Below are 24,119 nucleotides of genomic sequence, written 5' to 3' on the forward strand. Positions count from 1 at the left end.
CTCACCCCGCCCCCGCCCCGCCCCGCCGAGTGTGGAAAGACCGCGGCAGTAGAGAGAAAGTGGTCACTGCAGTGTCTTCTCCCTTCGCAAGATCCAACTGATGCTGAGGTAGAAATCGGCTGTCGGCACCCCTAATCCTCCTCGGCAGACTCTTGCGAGGATGTCTCTTCAGTTTCCTCCTGCAACACACGAGGGCAGGTGGGTTAGGCCTTGCTCCAGAACCACACTCACCCTGTGTGCCATCCTTTGCCCCCGCCAGGCAAAGGCTGAGCTTGCTCAGCTAGAGACGGCTGTGACACTCCCCGCCCTGTGTTCCCAGGCTCCTGACCTGCGAGCCTTTGAGGAATCAAGGAGTTGCTTTTTTCCCAGGACTGCCTTTAGTCACTGTTGACTTAAGGCATCATGGTTTTTCTGGTCAGCAAATTCAATTGTTTGCACCCTGGATAATGTGTGATCCCCTAGAAGCCGTACTCACCAAGAAAGAAGAGATTTATCCCCCCCCCCCCAGCTTGCCAGTTATTGGTTTTTAAAAATTGGCACAATTAGTCTTAAAAACAATGTTGAGGAAAGTGAGCCCACCCACCAGATACCTGCAGTGGGAGCTGGTTCTGTTTTGGTGTTTGCGAGATTCACTTTCACAGACAGAAAGTCCAGGATGTAGAAAAGCGACATACCCAGGTTCCAAGGCAAGCAAGTAGGGACAGGTTTGGGTCATAACTACAGTTGTGCTGGTTGGTGTAGGGCTTTGCCGAATCGGTGGGAGAGCAAGAGCAGAGGCACTCTGAGTGCACTGCCTCTGAGAGCTATTTCCTAATTCTTACATTTATTAAAGCCCATTTGGAGACAACGAGCAAAGTTTGACATTACTGCTCAATCTCGATACTAAATCCGTCAACATCAGGCAAACATTTAATGGTGGGCCAGCCAGGCAGGGAAAACCTAATATATATGTTTTTTTCAGAGCCTCTCCTCCATATAAATTCATTTCCTCCCCCCTCCCCTCTCTTTTTTTTCTTCATTCCGTATGGCTCTGGAATTTGTTGGGGTTCTGCAAGCTGGTGTGAGCTACAAAGTCCTTTTAACTTTTGCTTACTTAACAAACCTGCTCTACCTTTCAGGACATGGGTGGTAAAGCGGAGACAATAAACAGCTCCGATAAAAAGTGTCATTAGAGGGGGGTTGATTTTTATCAAACGCTGCTAGTTGTCTCCAAAGGCAGCCTGTGAAAAAGATCTGGGAGAGAGGTAAACATTTACTCCGGCAGCCAATGGAGCCCCTGTGAGAATGGCCAGCTTACAACAGCTTATCCAGCCTTCATACTTTAATAGATTTGGTTTTCCACATGGCTTCATTTTGTCTGGGTGGCTAACTGACACAATTTATACTTCTCTTCCTCTACCAGGTCACTACAGAATACCACTCAGTAAAACATGCCTGAGCGTCTGTCTGTGCTACAGGACCAAACTTCCATTCATTAGTGTCTGAAACACTTCAGCTGTGAAGGGCTTCTTAAATGTTACCATGTGTGAAGCGGCTTCTTCACAAAAGTAGCAAACGGTAGGGAGAAGTCGGCTGGGCTGGCTGCTCGTGCCGGCCCTTGAATGCATGCACACGCGTGCGCACGCGCAGACACACACACACACACACACACACACACACACACACACACGGCCATGGAGCTTCCACCCTGCTTTTTTCCTTCCCCACAGCCCACCACTTCTTATAAGTCAAGAAAAGGTTCAAACCTTCTCTTTCCCCCCAAAGGCTGAGAGATCTGTAAATCCAGGGGATAACACACACATGCAAATGAAAGGCTTGCAGCGGAAAGACTAGAATCACAGCAGCATCAAGTCACGGGAGTTCACACCGGCTTTGTTTAGTCTGCTTTTGGTTTTGTGGGAAATGTGGAACGCATGAAGCTACCTCCCTTCTCCTCCCAGGCCGCCAAACTGAGGGCTTCACATCTTGACAAGGCAACAGGCCACGACCCCGAGGCTCTCTGTGGAGTCCTGGTTAGGAAGGAGGATGTAGCATGATCAAAGTCACGGGCCGATGGGAGAGAGGCGAGCCGGGGATCAGCTGCCCTGTGACCCTGGTTTTTCACTTAATATTTAAATTCCAGAAAGTCACTAAACTGTTTGGCAGACACCTTCTTTGTCCCCTCCAAAGGACTCACTTCTCAGAACATGAGGTGTGGGCTCACGTTAGGTTGTTCCCTTGGAAGAGGCCACAGCATTTTTACTCGACCCTCTCATAGTGAGCAGAACCCCCCCCACCCCACGTTGAGCTATGGCTTTTCTATTTCTATCAGCTTGAGGATTGGGATGAAAACAGCATTTCTCAGGCCATGAACTTATCGAGACCTTGCACTACATAGGATGTGATCGGTTTTATCGGACATTCCCAGGAGCCTTGTTTGATATGAGCGCCTGGAAATCCTGATAGTGAAATCCCTTAGACACAACTCAGCCCCAAACGACGGCCCCTTGTTTCTTTTCCTTAGCCTTTCTTAACAGAACACGGGGAGCAGTTTTATTTATGTATCTTTCCTCTGACCTTGAAATTCTTTTACTGGTAACTATCAATTAAGACTGGGAATTTAACGAGGAGGTCAGGGTGGGAAGTCTCACCCCGTTAACTGTGGGGTGGCAATGTGGATGTCATGTGTTCAGCACGGTGGGCTTCTCAAAGGCTCGGCGGAGAGCTTCTTTCTTGGCACAGCCTCTGCTGGCCTCCCTCCAAAACAAGGCCAAGGCATAAATGGGGGTGACACTGGCAGAGGGTGGCCCTTCCCAACTCCACTGGCTTCTGTTCTCCTCTCTCTGCTGTCTGTGTGTGGCTGCCCTCCTGCCGAGAGATACGCTTGGAAAAGCGACCTTGGTCTTACTCTCACTAAGCCTCACCCACGGATCCTGTGCCTCGCAAAGATCAGAACAAGGGAATTCTGGGATAAGCAGCCATCTCTGATGTCCCCAAAAGGAAGACTATCACCACCACAGAGAAATTCCCATCAACCCTCAGGCTCAGTTCTCATAGCAGACGTGGCCGTGGGCTGTTGACCACAGCTTGTATCCCAAGATGTGTACCTTAAGGATGGCTTCACACCTGCAACACATGGCCCAAGGGATTTTAAGTACTGTAACTCCCCATGGCAGCCTTGAAGTACTAAATAGATTAAAATGCTGTGTCTAAGAATAGCACACATCCTATTAGGGGCCGGTTGGTGGGGTAAGACAGTCAAACAGTGGCACTCTGGTCAAAGAAGGATCCCTGTTTAGGATGGTCCTTGGGGATGTAGGTTTGCACAGTGACGTGTTTATGGGCAGTTCTCACTAAAGCCCTTGAATCCTGAACACATCCTGTTTTTCACACAGCTACTTGAGGAAGATAACCAAGGATACACCAAGCTGGCAGAAAACTGATGGGAGGGAGGGGGTGGAGTTTATATATATAATATACATAACTATCTTTTGTTATACATATAAAAAAATTGCACCCATTTTTGCCTTGATTTTTCTCTCCTTCATGTGGAACTCTGTCATTGCTTTGAAAGCTTGCCAATGCAATCCCTACAATATAGTTTGCATATGGTCCTTAGAAGTTGGTTCCACAACACGTTCATACCCTTGGGCGTACGTTAAAGGATTTTAGAAAAGGAGAACAGCATGGTGCTCAAAGCTAATTCTTGGTGGTTAGTGTGAGGATGGCTTGGTATAGGCAAGGATGTGAACTACAAGTAGCTTAGTGAAAAATAGAGCTTGGGTCAGGTGGTGGTGGCGCACGCCTTTAATCCCAGCACTCAGGAGGCAGAGGCAGGCGGATCTCTGTGAATTTGAGGCCAGCCTGGTCTACGAGAGCTAGTTCCAGGACAGGCTCCAAAGCTACAGGGAAACCCTGTCGAAAAACCAAAACCAAAACTTAAGTTCTGAAGGAGTAATAGGTAGCAGGTCTGTCATGGAGAGACCTTCTTGCAAACTTGGTGGCGGATGACATCACGCTGCTTTATGATATTTGTGGTAAGGAGAGCAAAAATCACACGAGTTCACACTGGTGCTAATAAACCTCTGTATGCATTTTCTTGATTGCAAAGAATTCTGCCCGTGTTTTTGCACACGGTGCGGCAGACCATTTATGCTCTGCCCCCACCCAGCCCACAAGGGGCCAAAGGGCCACAGCAGTGAGATGACAAATATTCGAGGCCAGGCTTCCCAGGACAGAAGTAGAGGGTTCTCCTCCTTGGCCTCAAAGAGCAGGCAGCAGCCTTGCCCGTTTTATCTGAAGGACCCACAAGACTATAAAGTCAAGGTTTTCTAACCTTTTTTTCCCCTTCTTCTGCCCTAGAGTTTGACTCAAAATGGCCTGAGACTGTGTGATTTCCTGAAAAGTGATTATTTCCTCCAACTACGAACATTGGGCAGAAGATTTTGAAAGCCATGTGAAGTGGAACATATATAAACTATGTAACCTGTTAAGTGAAATGGTGAGCATGCTGGGAGGGGAATATGTCTTTCAAAACAAGATTTACAAAACTGGGCTATCAAGACACCAATCTTTCTTAGTGCTACATGTATTTAATAATACATAACTTTTAGGTTCACCTCGTGTATGCCACCTTCCACCCAATGAAGCTGTTTTTTGAGTCTTACTAGGATGTTAGATATAAAGAAGGCTAATCTTAGAGGTCCCTGACCACAGCCACCAATAGCAGCACTAGGAGGTTGGGTAATCAACATCATTTTCATTGTGGGAGACGAGAGAGGCCAATACCTATCCTGTTCACTGTATGGTTTTGAGACAAAAGGGTGCCAGGCATGTGAGTAAACATCCTATTGATGGGCAGGGAGAATGTTGATTATTAACCCAGTCAACCAGTCTTTGTTTGTTTCTAACCTGTGATTGAATAACAGAGTTTTGAGGGGAAAGAAAAAAAAAACTGCTGTTAAATAATTCTCCATTGAGAAAAGAGAAGGCATCGTAGGTTCTCGCAAAGCATGTCTTTGTGGCCAGGCACTGAATCTAGGGTGCAGCCCTGCATTCCCCGCTCCCCTTTTTATTTCTTGTTTTGAGACAAGGCCTTGCTAAGTTGTCCAGACTGGGTCGGTAGCCCAGGCAGGCCCACTTCATTCTCATGGACTTACAGGCCTGCTCTATGATACGTAAAATGCACCGTTTGTCTTGTTCTGCCATGGAAAAGTCTTGCAACAGAGGCAGCACTGGTCCCTGTGATGCCAAGCATTTCTCTGCCCTGGGATCAAGGACTAGTTAAAAAAAAAAAAATCCTGAGACGGGAACTCGCATTTTTCACACAGAGAAATCATTTCATATACAAAGTACTCGCAGATTTCAGAAGGCATAATTCCTGAGGACCACGGACTCTTCGGTTTTCCCATTCTTAGGACAGGCGCCTTGCGTGTGAAAATAACCGAAGGGTTCACGTCTGAAGGAAAGCATCCAGGAAACACCTCTCACATTGCCCATGTTCTCATTTTGATACAAAGTAATTTTAAAATATGGCTTGGGTGAAGTCCGCTTGATGGTTGAGTACAGACTTGTTTATTGGTGACACAGCCAGGAGAAACCCCTTTCCTTCCATTTCTTTGCATAACTTTGACTGGCGCTGTATTTATTGCTAAGCAACAGAACATTTCCAGAATATTGACAATTCCACCAATATTTTTCACTATCCTGAGCTTTTTCTCTTTCCATTTTGTTAGATTTTTTTAAAAAAATTTAATTCTATTTTATGCATGTGTGCTCTGCATGTCGCCCTTCCTGTGCAAAGAAGGCATCAGATCCTGTGTTACAGATGGTTGTGAGCCACCGTGTGGTTGCTGGGAATTGAACTCAGGACCTCTAGAAGAGCAGCCAGTGCTTTTAAGGCCTGTGCCATCTCTCCAGCCTCTCTCCCCTGTTTGGGCACATGTTTGGATTACTTTGTGAGTGTGTTCATGCATGCATGTTTGCATGCATCTGTGTGTGCGTGCACACTAGAGTGCACAAGTATGCACGTGCATTTGAGGCTAGAGGGTGTTGTCTTGTCGAGGCGGCTGTCTGCTCAGCTGCTCTCCCGCTCCTCTCTGAGGCTGGGATTTCCAGCATGCTGCAATGCCCACTGGGTATTTGTATGAGTTCTGGGGATCTGAGGTCTGGTCCTGACATTTGTGTGGCAAGCAATTTAACTACTGAGCTCTGTCTTTGGTCCTCCTCTGAGTTTTGACTTTGAATAATACTAAAAATATCAATAATCATAATAGATTAACAGGTAATTCTCATTCAGCAAACTTTTGAGGATTCAACAGCCCTGTCCTGCCTATAGCCCAGTCTAGTCTGCCACAGATGACTTACTCAGAAAGACCAGGCTGGAAGGCTCACTTCTATTTATTCTATATTTAGTGTGTGCTGGCAAGTGTGAAAGATAATTTAGATACGTGATAAATATTTGGATTTGATCCAGCTTACATCAAAGTGTAAAGGAATGGCCATCTGTGATGCGAGCGGGAGGAGCTGACAGCATTGTTCTTCCCTGGGTAGGCCGAGTCACATGGCTAAGGAGTCCAGCTTAGAAAAAAAATAAGCCCACCACAATAAAACAGCAACAAAATTCCAGCAAATGTGTCCAGTCCAGAAACATTTAATTTGTCTCCGTGGAGTTTTGGAAATTGTCCTCATTGAGTGGCGTCCTTTGGCATCTGTCAGAGGCTACCTCACGGCTGTAGCCAATCCCAGACGAGAAGCAGCTGGCCTCCCCCTGCCCACTGTACTGGGGCAGTCAGCTAAGCTCATTACTCCATCTGTTTAGGGTTAATGATCAGGATGGCTTCTCTGAGCCTCCTCTGCCCTCCGCCTCCGGGGCTGCTGTGCCCTTGAGCTGACGAAACACCACCCGTTCAACTTTGCTCTCTCTTTTTCCCTTGACCTCTGCCATGCCAGGGGTCAGAGGTGAAGTCAGAAAGTATTTCCTCTACAACAAAACATCGGCGCTCAAGGAAGTCTTTGATGGAAACCTTCGTGTTTGCCACTTGGTACCAAGCATTTATTGGCTCACAAAATGTTTTACCAGCTTGAAGGAATGTAAGCAGGGAAACAAATCAATCAGTCCCCTTTATGGCTTAGGTGGGTAAATCACAGGCTCCCGAGTGAGCCAACTGGTGGCGGTAAGTCTGATTTATGAGGAACCTTTTACTGCGTTTTGGCTAAGGTACCGCGTAAAAGGTGAGCTTCGGAGTGAGAAGGCTCTCTTCTCTCCCTCCGTCCTCCGTCCTTCTTTGTGTGTCTCGACTAGAAGCGCCCAGTAAAAATGCCTTCTTTGAGAAGAATGTGCTGGCTGTAATCCATCAACTTGCTTGTCCCCCCAAATGAAATCTCTCATTTTGCTCCAAACAATGTTTAGGTTGTCTGTAATATAAACATCCTTAAAACTGCCCTTGAAGTTTCTGTAAAAACATTCAACATTTTGGAAGGGGGAGGGGGACCACGTGAAAATGGAGGTTTTTGGAGACTCCATTTTTGGAGATCCCAGCTGCGCACCTCACACAGAAGGTGCTTACAGGTAAGAAATCTATGCTGGAGTGGAACGCTTTGTTCCCATTCTTTCCCAAGTCTCCTGATAGGAAACTGAAAAGAGAAGGCTTCTTCCCGTTTTGCTAACTCACGGAGAGCTTACAAACGAACACTGTGTCCTGAATGCTGGGATGGTGTGAGAAATGAACCTAAACAAAAAGCTCCTTTTCCCTTCGATGTACAAAATGTCTGAATTACATAGAAGGGGCCACTTCTCCATTGAGCGTGTTAAAATGGGAACAATAAGACAGAGGAGCCAGTGGAAACTTCCAGAAGGTGGGGTTAAAGACAAAAACTGGAGGGGAAAAGTTCCCTCATGAAATAGTAATAACTCTAAAGAGCCCCTTCACTCTGGAACTAACTTTTGAATGTATATGGTTGAGGGCTTTTTTTTTTTTTGCCGACAAATTCGCTAATTTCTAGCGATTTCTAATTAGTTAGTTTCTCTCTATCTATTGTTTACTTTATTACTTTAAAATACAAAGTAAAATTTCTAGTAAGCCTTGTTTCCTGTAGTCTGGGAACTTGAGGAGAGCTGGTGTGAGCGCTCCAGACAACTTCCTTCTCAGAGTCAAGGGGATGAGTTCCTGCCCCTAGAACTGCGCAACAGACTTTCTTTCGGTTTGCAATTCATGGCACCTGGTGCATTTTCCCAACTCAGCCCCTCCACAGCAGAGCTTGCCTCAAACTTTTATAAACACACATGCTTATAAATACACACACATATGCTGAGACAGCATCGTGCGGAATTTGCCCCCTCAGAGTGACCTTTGTTGCTTTTTATCCCGGGCAGTTGTAAGCATTCTTTACCACAGGGCCTCTCGTGACTCTGTATCCATGTGACGGACAAATAATGAAGGTGACTCCGACGACTTTCATCTCAGGGTGGGACTTAGCAATTGCTATAAATTTCCCTCAATTTAAAAATCATCTTAAAAAGATGCAGTTGAAACGTTAGGTAAAAGGGGGACCATTTTGAATGAATAAAAACTTAAAGATTTTGAAAACGCAAATCTTGAGATACAGAAACACCTACCAGCCAAAACTAAGCTAGAACATCTTCTCCTCCCCCATATTATGATCTTCTCTCCCATACTATGATCTTCTCCCCCATACTATGATCTTCTCCTCCCCATACTATGATCTTCTCCCCATACTATGATCTTCTCCCCATACTATGATCTTCTCCTTCCCATACTATGATCTTCCCATACTTTTCTGAGAAGTAGGGAACGGTCATTGTTATTGGGCCGCTTTTTCCTGACGGATACACAGGACCCAGTTCAGGGATGGAGTTCAGGGATGGCCAGAAGGAAGCACTCTGGTCATATGCATGGCAATCTCTTTACTTTTCAGGTGACACACTTAATTTTGCTAACTGTCAGCGCCTCAGGGCAGGACCTAAATGCCACCCCTCCCAGTGATGAAGAGACGCTGAGCCTGAGTCAACAGAGACTTCCGTGGGGACAAGCCCTCTCTCTGGGAGGGTATCTGGGAAGAACCAGAGGGAAGGGAGTCTTCAGCTGCTCTGTAAATTTACATTATCCTCCGCGAACTTCCATGCAGTGCCCGTGTTTACATAATTCATCACTGTGCTGAGAGACAATATAAATTAGGTGGTCCCGTGAGCTGTGCTCCCTTCCCTCTAATTCTGTCTCGGCTCCTTTCCTTTAAAGGGAAAATTTGGAACAAGGTCTGTAAAACAGCCTAACAGATCGGCGATGGCCATGGCTTCTCTTGTGGCTTCTTTTAGATTACCGACTCCGTGTGTGTGTTGGGGGGGGGTCCTGCGTGATTTCGCTTTATTATCCTTAGTGTTTTAAAGCTCAATCTACAATCAATTGCAGTCACATTAATGATTTCTACCTGTGATGCATGTGTTTGTGCCTTGCTACTATTGTACATTTATGTCACCTACGACAGCTCCTGTTACATCTTCACCGTCCCCTCTGTAACTAGAGTGTTACTAGCAAAATAGTAGGAATCCATGAAATTCAGCTCTTAGGGAACCATTCCCTTACTGACCCCTGGCTTCCTCCTCATTCATCTGTGTCCCCTACAGATCACATAAACACTGACATTTTTGTGGCCATTTGCACATTAAACAAATGTTCAAACATCTTGCTGTTTTTTTCCCCTCCTTTTTCACTGAGTATGTTCATTCTTAGCTGCCCATCAGGCTCACAAAGAGAATTCATAGAAAGAACTTAGGCAGCTGGGTGGTGGTGATGCATGCCTTTAATCCCAGCACTCGGAGGTAGAGGCAGGTGGATCTCTGTGAGTTCGAGGCCAGCCTGGTCTAAAGAGCAAGTTCCAGGACAGCTAGGGTCGTTACACAGAGAAACCCTGTCTTATAAAAGAAAAGGAAAGAAAAGAAAAAAAAAAGTGCTTAGGCAAAAGTCTTCAAATCAGGCGAGCAGGGGCTGGTGGTTGTAGGTGGGTGTTTAGCAACTGGCTCTCTAGGAAAACAAAGGGCAGAATAGGACTCTTGTATTGATTCCCATGGTGTAAAGACTCATACAGCGGACATGAGCGCAGGATTTGAAAGAGACGCTCACATCTGGCTCCGAGTATAGGTGCTTTGCACACCTGTATGAATCTTCTCTAAGCACAGCTGCAATAGGAGCCTCTGCATCATGCATTTTAATGCATCGCTTTTGGTTCCGTGTGCCTTCCCTGTGACACCAAGAGCAGAGCAGGCATCAATGCTGTCAAACGTGTGAGGTTATTGATCTGTGGACCATGACGCAATGTCGAGCCCCGGGGCTTCCTCTGACTCAGACACACAGCACCTGTTCATTCTCTTTCTCTTGATGTCCTTCCTGATGAAGGACTAGGGGTTAGCAGAGCACATTGAGTGTTATTTACATTTTGTTTAGGTAAAGATTGCTTAAGGACACTGACTATTTTTAGCACTTGTCTGTGCCGTGCTGGGCTTTCAGGCTGAGGAATAATGAAGTGAATATATTGTGTTCTAGCATGGTTTTGCATTTACCAGACTTGTAATATATACAATCATTTTAATTCACTTCCCCCGTATCCTTATGTGCATCTGAAAAACTTTAGAATTTTTGTTTGTTTTTCTATGTAGCCCTGGTTGTCCTGGAACTCACTCTGTAGACCAGGCTGGCCTCGAACTCAGAGATCTGTATACCTCTGCGTCCCGAGTGCTGGAATCAAAGGCGTTGGTCACCACTGCCCGGCAAAAACCTTAGTTTTATCCCAAGCAGTATATTTTAGAGACGCTGACACATGCGGACATTGCCTGCATGGCGTTTTCCTAAGCAAAGCAACATCCTTTTAAGAGAAAGCTCTCTAGGAAAGCCATCTTTTTTGTGGGTATTTTCAATTCAGAGGTTTCTGAAGAGCTTCATGACTTGCTGACTGACTTGACTAGGTCCTACCTGCATGACCCGAGTATCCGTTCAAGTCCAAACGGGAAGAAAACAGCAGGACCTCTTTTGCTTTGTTTTTGGTGCTGAGAATTGGACATAGGTCCCCACGAATGCCAGCCAAGCCTCTGCCCTCCGCCTGAGTTATGTCCCTCCCCAGAATATTATATTGCTTAGTTTACAGCCCTGGAAATTGTGATTAATTTGTGAGTTATATTTTCTTCAAGATGTATTTCTTCAACAAGTACAAATTTCATGCTTCTCTGCATACACTGTAGCTTGGATAAGAAACTCCAGGCTTATGACTAAAGGCAGTGAAGGTAACTTTAATTTAATATCGCTGAGTTATGATTTCTAAGCAAGGCCTGAGAGTTCATTACTGTGAAACATTAGCATGATTTCCAGTTGATCAGCTTCACTGGAGCTGTTTTAGGATATCAAATAATACAGAACAATTCAGTGATCAACTGTTTTTAGCCATACGTTAAGAGTAATCTACAGCTCGTAAGTCCTATGTCAAGTCAAAAGACTGTGGAAAGTCTGGAGGAAGAGACAAAATGGAAGAATTGGGAAAATGGGCTGAACAGATGGCTCAGAGGTTAAGAGCACTAACCAGCGCTCCTTCAAAGGTCCCGGGTTCAATTCCCATCAACCACATGGTGGCTCACAACCATCTATAATGAGATCTGGTGCCCTCTTCTGGCAAGATCTCATTATACATAATAAATCTCGGCACATATAATAAACAAATATATCTTTTAAAAAAAGGATTGGTAAAACAAGCCAGGCACAGAGCTGCACACCTTTAACCCTAACACCTGGGAGGGAAAGACTGGCGTGTTTGAGGCCAGCCTGGTCAACACAGTGAGTTCCAGGCCAACCAGAATTATGTAAAAAGAACTTGTCTCCAAACAAACAAACAAACAAACAAAAATCAAAAACAAATCAACAAACAAAAACAAATAATAAGATTAAATTCTTATTTACAGCTCCAACATAGTTTTATTTTGTATGGTACTGTGCCTTTTTCACACTGAAGGTCTTGGTGTTTTGTTGCTTCCGTTTTCACACACACACACACACACACACACACACACACACACACACACACACACACACGGGACCATGACATGTGAGTGGAAGTCAGAGTACAAATTGCAAGCACTGGCTTTATCCTCCACCCTGTGGACTCTGGGGTGCAAACTTGGGCTGTTAGGTTTGGCAGCAATGCCTGCACCAGCTGAATCATCTCACCGGCCCTGTTTGTGGTTTTCAGTCAATACTCCCAGACTATATATATTCCTGACTCGGAAGGATAAAGCAAATGGTCAAGAGTATTTCCAGGCACAAGCAAAATGAGAAAATGCTAACTAAAGGCTTGGAAAACTTCTTTGGGTACATATTTTACTTGTGTTCTTTCGGGAGAAAAATCATAAAAGATCATGTCTCACCTGAGCAGGCTTCTTCTGGACGACTTGCTGTGGCTAAGGAAGAAACAAACAAGAGAAATGTTATATTTTAAAAGGAAACGTACAGGGGGAAAAACTTGAGTATTCAAGCCTTAAATGTGGGTTTGAATCTGCAAAGCAAAGAACAGAATTCAACATCTGAAAAGTTGATCTAAGTTAAAGAGTGTTTATTCCCAGTCTCCACTGTGAAGGAGGACACCACAGGCTCTCTAGTGCCCCCACTGGAATAGATTCGCTGTAAGAGTAACTCAGTTTTCAGTCTGCATGTTATAAAACTTGAAGAGTGGAAAGCCCCAATAGCCTAACGTTTTTTCAAAATCTTTTCCAAGACAAAATGTATAAATCACACAATTGCCCATTTAAAGAGGTCAGCTGGAAGGAATCCTTACTATACTCAACAGGTGAACACCACAACCTAATTTCAGAGCATTTTCATTTTCCATAAAAGAAACTTTGTACCCATTTGTGGCAACTGCCTGTTATTGTCCACCTCTCTAGTCAACTTCCTAAGCTGAATTTACTATCAATCCACCCTGTTATATGAATTGGTCTGTTCCAGACATTTCATAGTGGAAGAACCACGCAGCATGCCTTGCACGTCTGCCCTTTCTCGTTGGTGAGGACGGGAATGCATACGGTAATATCTGAGAAGACTAATCTTAATTGCATTGACAATAACCATGGAAACACACCCCGGGTGTGTCTGTGAAGAAGTTTCCAAGGTTTGACTGAAGAGAGAGGACCCACTCGGAAAGGGACAGCACCATCCCACTGTCTAGGTTCCAGAGGGAGAAAGAATGAGGAAGGAAGTTGAGCAAATACACTCATCTCTCTGTGCTTCCGAAGAGAGAAAGGAATGTGATCAGCTGCCTCAGGATCCTGCCCCCGTTGCTTCCCACCACTGTGAACTGTGTGGCTTTGAACTGTAAGCCCAACTCTGCCCCTTCTGTCTTTAATCACCATTGTCAGGCCTCTTGTAACAGAATTGAAAAAATGAGTACTATAGTATCAACAGTTAATTGCTTTGTTTGGCAAATGTATACCACATTTTACCTCTCGGATGTGCATTCGTCCGTGTCTATCTGGGCTGTTTCCACCTCTTGGCTATTATGAGCAGCTCCTTTGAGCACTTATAAACACACTCCAGTGTGGGTATGTTTTATTTATTATGGATAACGTGGAAGTGGTATTGTTGCCCCTCCCCAAGTTGAGCAGCTTCTAGATGGGTTTCCAAAGCGGTTACACAATGGTGTAAACATTAAATGTCAAGTATGTCAGGCCCAGTGATGTACTGATTCTTCCGCATATTACTCATTACTGTCTGTCACTTTTATTCTAGACTTCCAACTGGGTGGAAAGTTAAATACCATTGCTCCTATTTAAATTCTCTATTCACTAATTACACTAAACAATTTTTATGAGCCTACTAACCATCCATTTAGCTTTTGTAAAGAAATGTGTCTTTAAATGTTTTGCTCATTAAAAAAAAAAACAAACCTATTATTCATTTTTCTTTCAACATTGAGACCTGTGCTGGTTAGTCTTATGTCAGCATGTCAGCTAGACACAGGTTACAGTCATCTGAGAGGAAGAAACCTAACTTTAAAAAAAGGCCTCCCTAAGAGCAGGCCTGTAAGGCATTTTCTTAATTAGTGATTGACGAGGGGAAGCCCAGCCCATTGTGGGTGGGGCCATCCCTGGGCTCGTGGCTTTTGATTCTGTAAGAAAGCAGGCTAAGCAAACCACAAGGAGCAAGCCAGTAAGCAGCTCCCTCCATACTCCGCATCAGCTCCTGGATCCAGGTTCCTGCCTTGTTTGAGTTCCTGTCCTGACTTCCTTCAGTGATGGACTATGGATGTGGAAGTGGTAACCAAATAAACCGTTTCCTTCCCAGTTTACTTTAGGCATAGTGTTTCATCACAGCAATAGAAACCCAGCTAAGAGAAGACCCAAGGGTCCTTTGTGCTCTGGGTACAATCCTTATCAGATCTACCATCTGTGAACATTATGTTCTGTTTCATGGATTGTTCATTTGTTCCAGACAGGGTTTCTCGGTGTTGCCTTAGCGTTCCTGGAACTCACTTTGTAGACCAGGCTATCATCAAACTCAGAAATCTGCCTGCCTCTGCTTCCCCAGTACTATGATTAAAAGTCACATGGCAGCAGCCCAGCTCAATCTATTCACTTTTATGACGGTGTCTTATGGAGATTTATTTTCATATCCACAGCTATGCATTTCATTGTCCTGGTAGACCAGTACTCCTTTCTTCTCTGAGTGAAACTTCGGAGTGAGATATTCCTGCAGCCTAAATTAATCTTCCATCCAAGTTTCTTCAGTCCTTTGATAGATCACTTCCTGAGGATATGTTTATGTCTTATTATAAACCCTATTAATTCCATTTATACAATTCCTGAAGTTTGCAAATATAACTGAGCCACCTTGATTCAAAGATGCAAGTGAAAGAAATGAAATTGCTATACGCCTTCAGAAACATAAGAATTCAATTAAATTCCCTATGTACAGAGTACAGAATGTCTGTGTTGTGGGACAATGGTCTTTTATCCTGTCACTTGTATTTTAAATAAACGCTGATTGGCCAGTCTCCAGGCAGGAAATATAGGCAGGGCAACAAGAATTCTGGGAAGAGAAAAGTTTCAGTCTGCAGCCTTTTAGCCCCAAAGAAACACACAGAGGAAGCCAGACACAGAGCAAGGAAGATGTGACTGCCTCGCCGAAAAAGGTACCAAGCCATGTGGCTAACAGAATAGATGGGACGGGGCAGAAAACTCAGTCAACATGTCTACAAAGGACTGATGTTTCCTTGTATATTGAAAATACTATATAAAGTTTGCACAGTATTTTTTTGTCTTTTTATCTTTTAGTTGCACAGCATTTTTTAAAAGATCGATGATTTTAAAAAAATTAAAGACTTAAAAAGGGAGGAAAAAGATACTGTTACTTACTGAAGAACAAAAAAAAGGAAAGGTCTAACCCATCACTTTGAAGTGAAGTAGAGATGACATCACCCAACCCCAGATTTTGAGATGATGGCTTTTTTGTTTTTTTTTTTTTTCTTTTTTCTTTTCCCCAGGCAGACTTGAACCCAAGAAGCACAGGACTTCATGCCTCTTAGGATCCAAAAGTGTGCACTGAGGGAGTATTCATTTCCAAAAGTTCACTTCTAAGGAGAAATCACCTTTCTTTTTCCTCATGTCTCCTGCCGCTTACACCTGTGCCCTTTAACTCCCAAGCCGTTTTAAACCCACACACATTCTCGCTGGCTGCCTGGCTCCTACTCCTCGCCAGCCCCCTCCTTTCTTGGCTGAGGAGCTCCATTCACGCGAGGGCTCCACACTGCGTCTCAATGAAACTCTGGGAAAGAGCTGCCAGCTCACCCAATTTTCCATGAATTAGGTCCTGACACTCCAGCGAGGGGAAGACAATGTCTGAACCTCTGCCAGCCTTGGCTGCGGGCCTAGTTCATGTCACAGAACTTCTCCCAGCCACACTTAGACACAGCCCTCCATGCTTCTCAGGCCACCAAACAAACAGACCCTTGAACGCTTTCAGTGCTGGTTGCGGTTAAGGTTGCTGGGATGTTTTCCCAGCCTCTGGCACCCGATGGCTCCAGACTGTGCCCAGAAAGTTTTTGCTGTTGTTGTTGTTTTGTTGTTTTTATTTTTATGAATGGCTTTGGTCTTTAAAAAAAAAAGCACAGACCAAATCATAATACTACCGCCATTCATAAAAACAGAAAGGAAGTAGGCTGCCAGCTGGAAAGCTTTCGGGACAACAAACTGCAGGCCTCTTATCTTGCTCGCGGCATCTCTCAGCTCAGAACTAAGTGTTGAGACAGGGAAGCAGAGTTCTTACGGTTCTTGGCAGCAAACACATTTGGCCACTGCCGGCGTCTTCATAAAGACTGGTGATAACTCTGCTTATTAATCTCCAGCATGGCTAACATTATGTTTTCATAAATCTTTAAAAAAATGCATACTCTTGAGCCTAGGCAGTTTGGATGCTCAACTTACTAAACCTGGATGGAGGTGGGCGGTCCTTGGACTTCCCACAGGTCAGGGAACCCTGATTGCTCTTCAAGCTGATGAGGGAGAGGGACTTGATTGGGGGAGGGGGAGGGAAATGGGAGGCGGTGGCGGGGAGGAGGCAGAAATCCTTAATAAATAAATAAATTAAAAAAAGAAAAAAAAAGAAAAAAATGCGTACTCTTTTACACATGTGTATCCTACAGAAAGATGAAAACCTTTTATATTTTGCACGCCTGCCCCCTCATGCCTGGGAAGGCGTGTGCCTCATTGCTTTCATTTTCTCACTGAGGCATAGGGACGTCAGTCTCTCTAGTTTATTCCTGAAACTGAAACAACCCGAGTCTATCAGTTCTTTTAATCTCACGAGGAGTCCTTTCACTTCCACGAAATGGAGCAATTCAGTCTAGAGCCAGTCCAGGAGGAGGTGGAAAAAGAGGCTCACTTTCCCCCGCGTGTCTCAGGAGTGTTCCCTCACCCACCCAGGGCAGTCACTACTAGGTCAAGCCCTTCTATGTCAGTCAGCTCTTCTTATACGGATGCCAATAGTCCATAAGGGCCTCTGAGGCTGGGGTGCCTCAACTTGCTTGGTCTTCTCTTTCTAATACAGTGAGTGGGAGATCTCTGTGAAATGTTTGAAAGGTGTGGATTCCATAATGATTGTTCCCTGGAAGAGACAGCAGCCTCTTCCAAGTCTTTCACTTAAGACAATCCCAACGGTTCCGTGGCTGGAGAAGTGTGTGCACAGGGATTAGAGTGGAGGCCTGGTGTGCAGCCTTCCCACGCATGGAGAACTAGAATTCACCATGAGAGACTATGACACCTTTCACCAAGCTTGTGTGAACGCCTTCTTTGGGTACCTGTGATGTGTATGTTCACTGCACATGTGCAGGTGGGAGTACGTGGGGTCTAGATGCCAATGTCTAGGTGTCTTCCTCACTTGCCCTCTGCCTTCGTTATTTTACACATGTCTCTGTTCCTGCACACATGTACTGGTTCCGCCACATGTATGTGAGGACAGAGAACTACTTGTGGGAGTCAGTTGCCTTCTGCCGTGCGGGTTCCACGGAACTCAGACTGTCCCTCTTGGTACCAAGTAGCCCTTATCCACAAAGCTGTCTTGCCGGTCCTCCACCTTACTCTCTGAGATCAGACTTTCAGTAAACCTGGAGCTCACTTATTTACAGAAGCTGGCTGGCCAGCCAGTTTCAGGGATTCACCTGCCTCTGCCTCCCGGCGCTGCGAGCTGACACATCTGGCTTTTTCTGCCAGTGCCACAGATCCAAAGTCAGGACCTCATGCTCATTCATCCGTCCACCGCTTTAGTCACTGGGCCAGCACCCTAGACTCTTATTTAAACTCCTAAAATTCAATTCAGGAAACTGCCTCTCAGAACAAAGCATCACCATCACCATGACCAGCAACCTCAAGAGACCTGGAAGAAATGTTTGTATTAATATAACAGTAAAGTAAAACTGAGATCCCGAAGTCTCTACTGATGGGCCTCATCCTCGAGGGGCCTCTCTAACCACAGACCTCAGTGCAGTGCACTGCTCTCCAGGCTGGCTTATGCACGGCTAACCCAACCTCAACACAAAGCCGTGCACTGCAGCAAATGAACAGCTGCTGACATTCATGTCAGAATCCCATGAATGTGTATGAAAAAGGAAAGGGCCTATTTTGGGGATCCTGAGATCTGAGCAGCAATGTGGCAAAATTGTTTGCTGGTTTGTTTATTGGACACAGGGTCTCACTATATAACTTTGGATGTCCTGGAACTTGTTCTGTAGACAAGGCTGGTCTTGAACTCAGAGATCTGCCTGCTTTACCCACCACCCCACCTGGCTAGCTTTTCTGTTCTTAAAGTTCACATTGTATTTTTGCTTTAAAGACTGTGCAAAGTATTTTCAATTCAATTTTTTTCCTATAAGACATTCTTGCATATGGGAGGACATGCTCCCCAGCTACACAGAACAACAGAAAGAAGAACTAAGTGCCAGTAGGTTCCAGGCCCACAGGTTCCTCTTGAGTGGCTATGCTCGTTCAGGGCTATCAGAGGGCAGAGTTTAAATGTCGGAAGCAGTATGACCTCAACACAGTCGAGACAGATGCTGTAGTCCAAGTTCACCGGGTGGAAAGACTCGTGTATGCCACAATGAAAGAAGACATCTACAAGGTAATGGACATGAAATCAAACACTACCTGAAGAGAGAAATAATTAATGTACAAATCTGTTGTCACTATTCCAACTTGTGGGTGACATGCTTGAAAGTCAACTTAAGATGCCTATTGTTATTATCCATAAAGCAATTACATTAAGATGGATTTGGATTTGTATTATACATATATTTATTACACACACACACACACACACACACACACACACACACCCCATTCCCATATGCTTGAGAAGAAATAACGATGTTATTTTCACTACATTTGACTCTCATTGAATCTAAAAGCATTATTTCAGGTCTTACATTGAAATGCGAAGTTTTTAGTTATTTACTTATTTATTTAGGTTTTGGGGACATGGTCATATATAGCCCAGACTGGCCTTGGATTTGTTGTGTAGCTGAGGCTGGCTTTGAATTCTTGATCCTCTGATTTCACTTTAAGGACTGTCATCACGGGTGTGTACCACGCCACCACACCCAGTTCTGAAATGGCTTTAGAGTTTCACTTGGCTCCCTAAGTATTTCCTAGAAACTATAACATTTAGTCACAGAAACTGAATTTTAAAATTTAAAAGCTGAATCATGATTTTAGGCATATCCTTTCCTAAAGGATAAGTTTACTGGTAATTTCCTATGTTCTCAAGAACTACAAAGGGATGGTTTATGGGCTGGGAGCCCTGTGATACTTAAGTGACCCTCATCTCTTCTGGAGCCCAAATTTAGCACTGTTTTCTTGGCACTGATGAGTGGCTAGCTTCAGCTGCAGAGCAATTTTCCTTGGAGGAAGCTTAATATTCAATCGAAGAAATGTTAGCTATTCCCGAACGAGCTAGCTTATATCCTGAGACATTTGTACCAGTTATGGAAATGAGCTCTTCCTTTTCCACATTCTCACAGTTGCAGAGAGGCCCCAGCATCCCGGCTTTTCCCAAGGATGTCTTCCTCTTGGATCTTCCCTCAGAAGTTTCTCTGCGTCTCATGACTCTTTCCTTAAAAATCTGTGAATTACAACGTCTCTATTTCTTTCTTTTTTTTTTTTTTTTAAGAAAAGCTATTTGGATGGCTTTCCAACTTAGTTGTAAATCTAAGAGGAACTTCACATCAACCCCACAACTGTCTGCTTTAGCTTGGCTTCCCGGATAGGCATTTTGTCATCTAACAACCATGAAGCTTTATTTCGGATTGCTGGCATTTTCCAGAACGTAGCTCTGAACACTGATTCATGAGCACATCACCAAGCAAAACCAACTTTAATAGATGAGGATGTGACTTAATTTCACATTTACACTGTCCAAACAGGAAGAGCACAAAATGTATAATAAAGTGACTAACTGTCCATCGTCCAACACGCTTCTCGCAGTGGCCATCTGAAGTAGCGCCATTCAGATTCACACGTGAAGGTGGGATGACCTTCAGACACTCACAAGGTCAGTCAACAGGAATCCCAACTCTAGCCCAGGGTACCTGGTTCACATCTTTTTTTTCCCCAAAATTTATTTATTTATTATGTATACAATATTCTATCTGTGTGTATGACTGCAGGCCAGAAGAGGGCACCAGGCCTCATTACAGATGGTTGTGAGCCACCATGTGGTTGCTGGGAATTGAACTCAGGATCTTTGGAAGAGCAGGCAATGCTCTTAACCTCTGAGCCATCTCTCCAGCCCCCCTGGTTCACATCTTTGGATCCCCATATCACATGGTCCCAGAGAGGTAGGTCTTTGGGGTAATCTTTCAGCTTACCCCCATGCTTTTAATTATTTTAAAATGAAAAATCAGTGTTTTGGCAACTATTGTTTGAAACTAAAGAATATATAAGTAAAATATTTCTAAGACGATAACTTCATGAAGGAAAATGACCAAATGAGAAAATTGTATTTTAAAATAACTCTTTTTAAAGATCAGGGTTAGATAGAATGTCTCCAATATATTTTAAGGACAAATCAGCATTAGAAAACTATTTTTATAGTAACAGCTTGTCTCAGAAAAGAAGAGTTTTTGTTGTTGTAAATTCAAGTTATTGAGCCAGGCCTTGCGGTATACACTTGCAATCTCGAAATTAAGGAGGCCAAAGCAGGAAGCTTGAGGCTGGTCTATACGGGCTACATAGCCAGTCCCTGGTCTCAATACTAAAAGAAAACAAAACAAAGATTCAATGTTTCACAAACTAAATAGCATCTTGTTTCTTGTTAAATTTCTGTTGAAAGCAGACATCCCGCCTCATCAAATATGACCCTATTGCTATCTATATACCTGCCTTACCCCTTTTATTTATCTTTGACTCCCTTCAACCTCTAAAAAATTAAGGCGAGGCTGTGGATGCGAAAGTACCTGTGCTGAACACGAGTGAACTATTTCCTTGTTTTGTTTTTATCACTTGCTCTCCGATCTGATTAGAGTACAGATGTGAGCTGTACAGCCTACGGTGTCTACAGCATAGGAAACACAAGGCAAAGCTTTCACACCGCAGGGCTTCTATTCTCATGCTAGGCATTGTTGTTTGGGACCAAAATGTGACGACGGATGGAGATGCCTGCCTTCTGTACGGATGCCATGTAGGTCCCCGAACAAGCTCATCCATCTACAGCATGACTTTTCTCCTTTCGGCCCCATGGCTTCCTATTCAGGAAATCTGCATTTCTTGCCTTTTTAATCTTTTGTCCTGCTTGGTCTGTGTACTCACTGGCTGAAGTGCACATTCCTTTGGAATGTGACCGGCAGTGACACTTAATTTTTACCCATGGTGCATTGCATTGCTACACAGAGGGCGTCATTTAAAAACACCCCATTTCAAGTTTGCTTACACATATAATGCGTATGGATATTTGTATGAAGGTGCAATTACGAGTCAAAGATCCCAACACTGACCATTTTGTGCCCACGATCAGTGAACACTGAGCTCACAGCCGGGAACAACCCATGCTGCCAGTGCAGATTTTCAATGAGATTCTTCTGAGTCTGTCCGCCCAGTTGGCCCAGCCCCTGACATACTTTTTATCTTCTATGTGGTATACATTTTCAAAATAGCTTTCCAAGTAATGTCTAAATCCTCTCGATGCCCAGAAGAAATCCTGCTCTTTTCCAAAGCAAAAGGGCCAAACCCCTGGCCTGAGATGTTAAAAGCATGTGATAAATAGCACTTAGTTATTATTAGTTATTAGTTAGTCTATTCCCTCGGGACTTTGTTACAGAAAGGTAACATACTTATTTACTAGATATGATGCTATCTGCCCATGTTTCCTAGAAACCAGTATTTGTAAAGGGAACTAACAAGAATTAAACCAACATACAAGATCCTAGTTAATGATCGAGGATGAGTCTCAAATCAAAAGGACTGAGGACCCATCAACTCCAACTGACTAGGAAGGATCTAATTTATCAAACGTAACAAGCTCAGCGAAGATACACCTTCCCCGGAGGTGAATTCGGGGGGGTGTCAGTCGTCATCCAGAGCCTGTCTCTTCACCCTGTCTGTCATCTTACATTTTGTTCTGTCTCTCTCTCTCAGAATCACACGACTTAGTAGGTGATGCTCAGTGAGGAACTGTCCAGCCAAAGAGTGGTCCTCCCCCTTCCTAAGGCTGTGACCCTTTCACACAGTTCTCGGGTTGTGGTGACCCAGTTCTCGGGTTGTGGTGAACCCCTTCCGACACAAAAGAGTAATTTCGTTGCTACTTCAGAACTGTAATTTTGCTACTTTTATAAATCGTATTGTACATAAATGTGTTCAGATGATCTTAGGTGATCCCTGAAAGGTCTTTGGACCCCCTGAGGGGTGGCAACCCTCAGGTTGAGAACCATGGAGCCAAAGGAAGGAAAAGCTCCCCCTTCTTGCTGAGCAAATTCCCCTGTAAGATAATGGGTTGGGTTCCGGAGAGTCAAGCCACCTTTGAGCCCTGAGAGAAAGGTCACCTTGTATCAAAGGACAATAAGAAACAGAGACAGCAAAAATCAGTTAGGTGGTCGATAGGAGCCCCTTCCCAGCTCTGAGATCAGACCACAGGCTTTTTTTATTGTTCGTTGCTTTGTCCTGTCTTTGTGGGCTGCATCCGATGAGGTAGAACAACTTTCTATATACAACGTACAGTCTCAGCTTTACAGGTACTATGAGAGGCCTTTCCTGGCCGGTCTCAACCATTCATCTGGAAACTCTGCCCTGAGTTCATCATCGGCTGAAGAGCCCTTCCCGACAGGACAGCCTGTACGTAAATGTGCCCTGCTGCCTGAAACCGGGTTGTAACTCACTGGTCATGTCCAAAAGGAATTCCGGGGATGATGGGAAGTAAATGAATAACAGGAGCTTGGGCCCCACACTCAGGAGTGTCAACTGACGTTTAATGGGAGTCAATAGGAGTTCTGCTCAGTTACACTGAGGAGCAGAACTCCGGGATGTGCAGGGCCCCCCCGAGCCAGCAATAACTGCTCTCTTTGTCTTACCCTGCTCTTCCGACTGCCTGTCAGTTCAGCAGGGAGGATCCCAAGCCTATGAACAAGTTGTCTATTGAAATGACATGCTCGCCTCTCTTTCAGATGCCATGGTATTCGAGTCCTTGGCTCTAGATAATACACGCTTTGGTATGTCTGGACTTGCTGCCAGAAATGTGTATGTTCCTCTGATCTTGGAGGGAATGTTACTACCGGTGGCTTTATTTTTTTTTTAAGGTTTTAATTTCTTAAATAAAGGAAGGATGTTTAGAAGGCACTGGCTGTATTGTCCTTTCAGGATATGGAAGTTGGTTTGTCTGAGGCAGGTTTTTGGCCTTGGGGTGGGGTGGGGAGTCCCTCCAAAAGAACTCAGTTTAGAGATAACTTCGTGGTGCAGTAGGAGTTCTGCCAGGAAAGGAGCTGCAAGACAGGGCTAGAAAACACAGTTTGGGAGAGAGAAAGAGCAGACATCAGAAGCTGGGACTCACTTTGCACAAGCAGTGCAACTCTTCAGCAATTTAAAAGTCACTTTTCCTCATCTGTGTGTAGATGTCTCACGGGGTGGCTGGGGGTGGCTCCCCAGGAAGTCACCACAGTGCACAGCTCTGACTGCTGGGGGCAAGAATGTAATAAACACCACTTAATAGCACGGAGGCGGGCGGCCAATGGCGGCAGTTGTAGCAGCAGCAATGGAGGCACTGTCCCTCGTGTTTATGATTTCATTGTTCAATATCAAAGGTCTCGGTAGCACCCTCGGGGGTGATCACAGGACTCCACATTGCACAGTTAAAATCCACGTAGTCCTTCCATTTACCAATTTGTCACGTGAGCCTTGTGATTTTTGTGGCCTTTAGGGCATGGTCACTGTTTTGAACAGTGTATCATGTGCTTTGTTACCCCACACAGGACAACAGCGGTTTCCCTTGTATTGTGTGAAGTAGAGTTCATAGGCTCACAGTTCTCAGAGATGCTATCTAAACTGTAGCCTGGCCATTTGAAGCACCTAACTAAGCTCCCCCAACAATCTTATGGAAAAGGAGGGAAGGAATGGA

At 44.6% G+C, this 24,119-nt stretch overlaps 1 protein-coding gene across 1 annotated transcript in view; it reads right to left on the bottom strand.

Annotated features, from left to right (window-relative positions):
- Nucleotides 1-114: 114 nt before the first annotated feature.
- Hmga2 (high mobility group AT-hook 2) overlaps nt 115-24,119 on the bottom strand; it is a 112,791-nt gene continuing 88,786 nt past the window's right edge. Inside the window, exons 4-5 of the mRNA XM_026784603.1 lie at nt 12,404-12,436; nt 115-179 (exon numbers count right to left, since the gene is read on the bottom strand). Of these exons, the coding sequence (XP_026640404.1) occupies nt 132-179; nt 12,404-12,436 (81 nt within the window). The 3' untranslated portion in view covers nt 115-131. The remainder of the gene's footprint in view (nt 180-12,403; nt 12,437-24,119) is intronic.

The sequence above is a fragment of the Microtus ochrogaster genome, chromosome 24 (assembly GCF_000317375.1).
Source record: "Microtus ochrogaster isolate Prairie Vole_2 chromosome 24, MicOch1.0, whole genome shotgun sequence".
In the NCBI taxonomy this organism is placed as follows: domain Eukaryota; kingdom Metazoa; phylum Chordata; class Mammalia; order Rodentia; family Cricetidae; genus Microtus; species Microtus ochrogaster.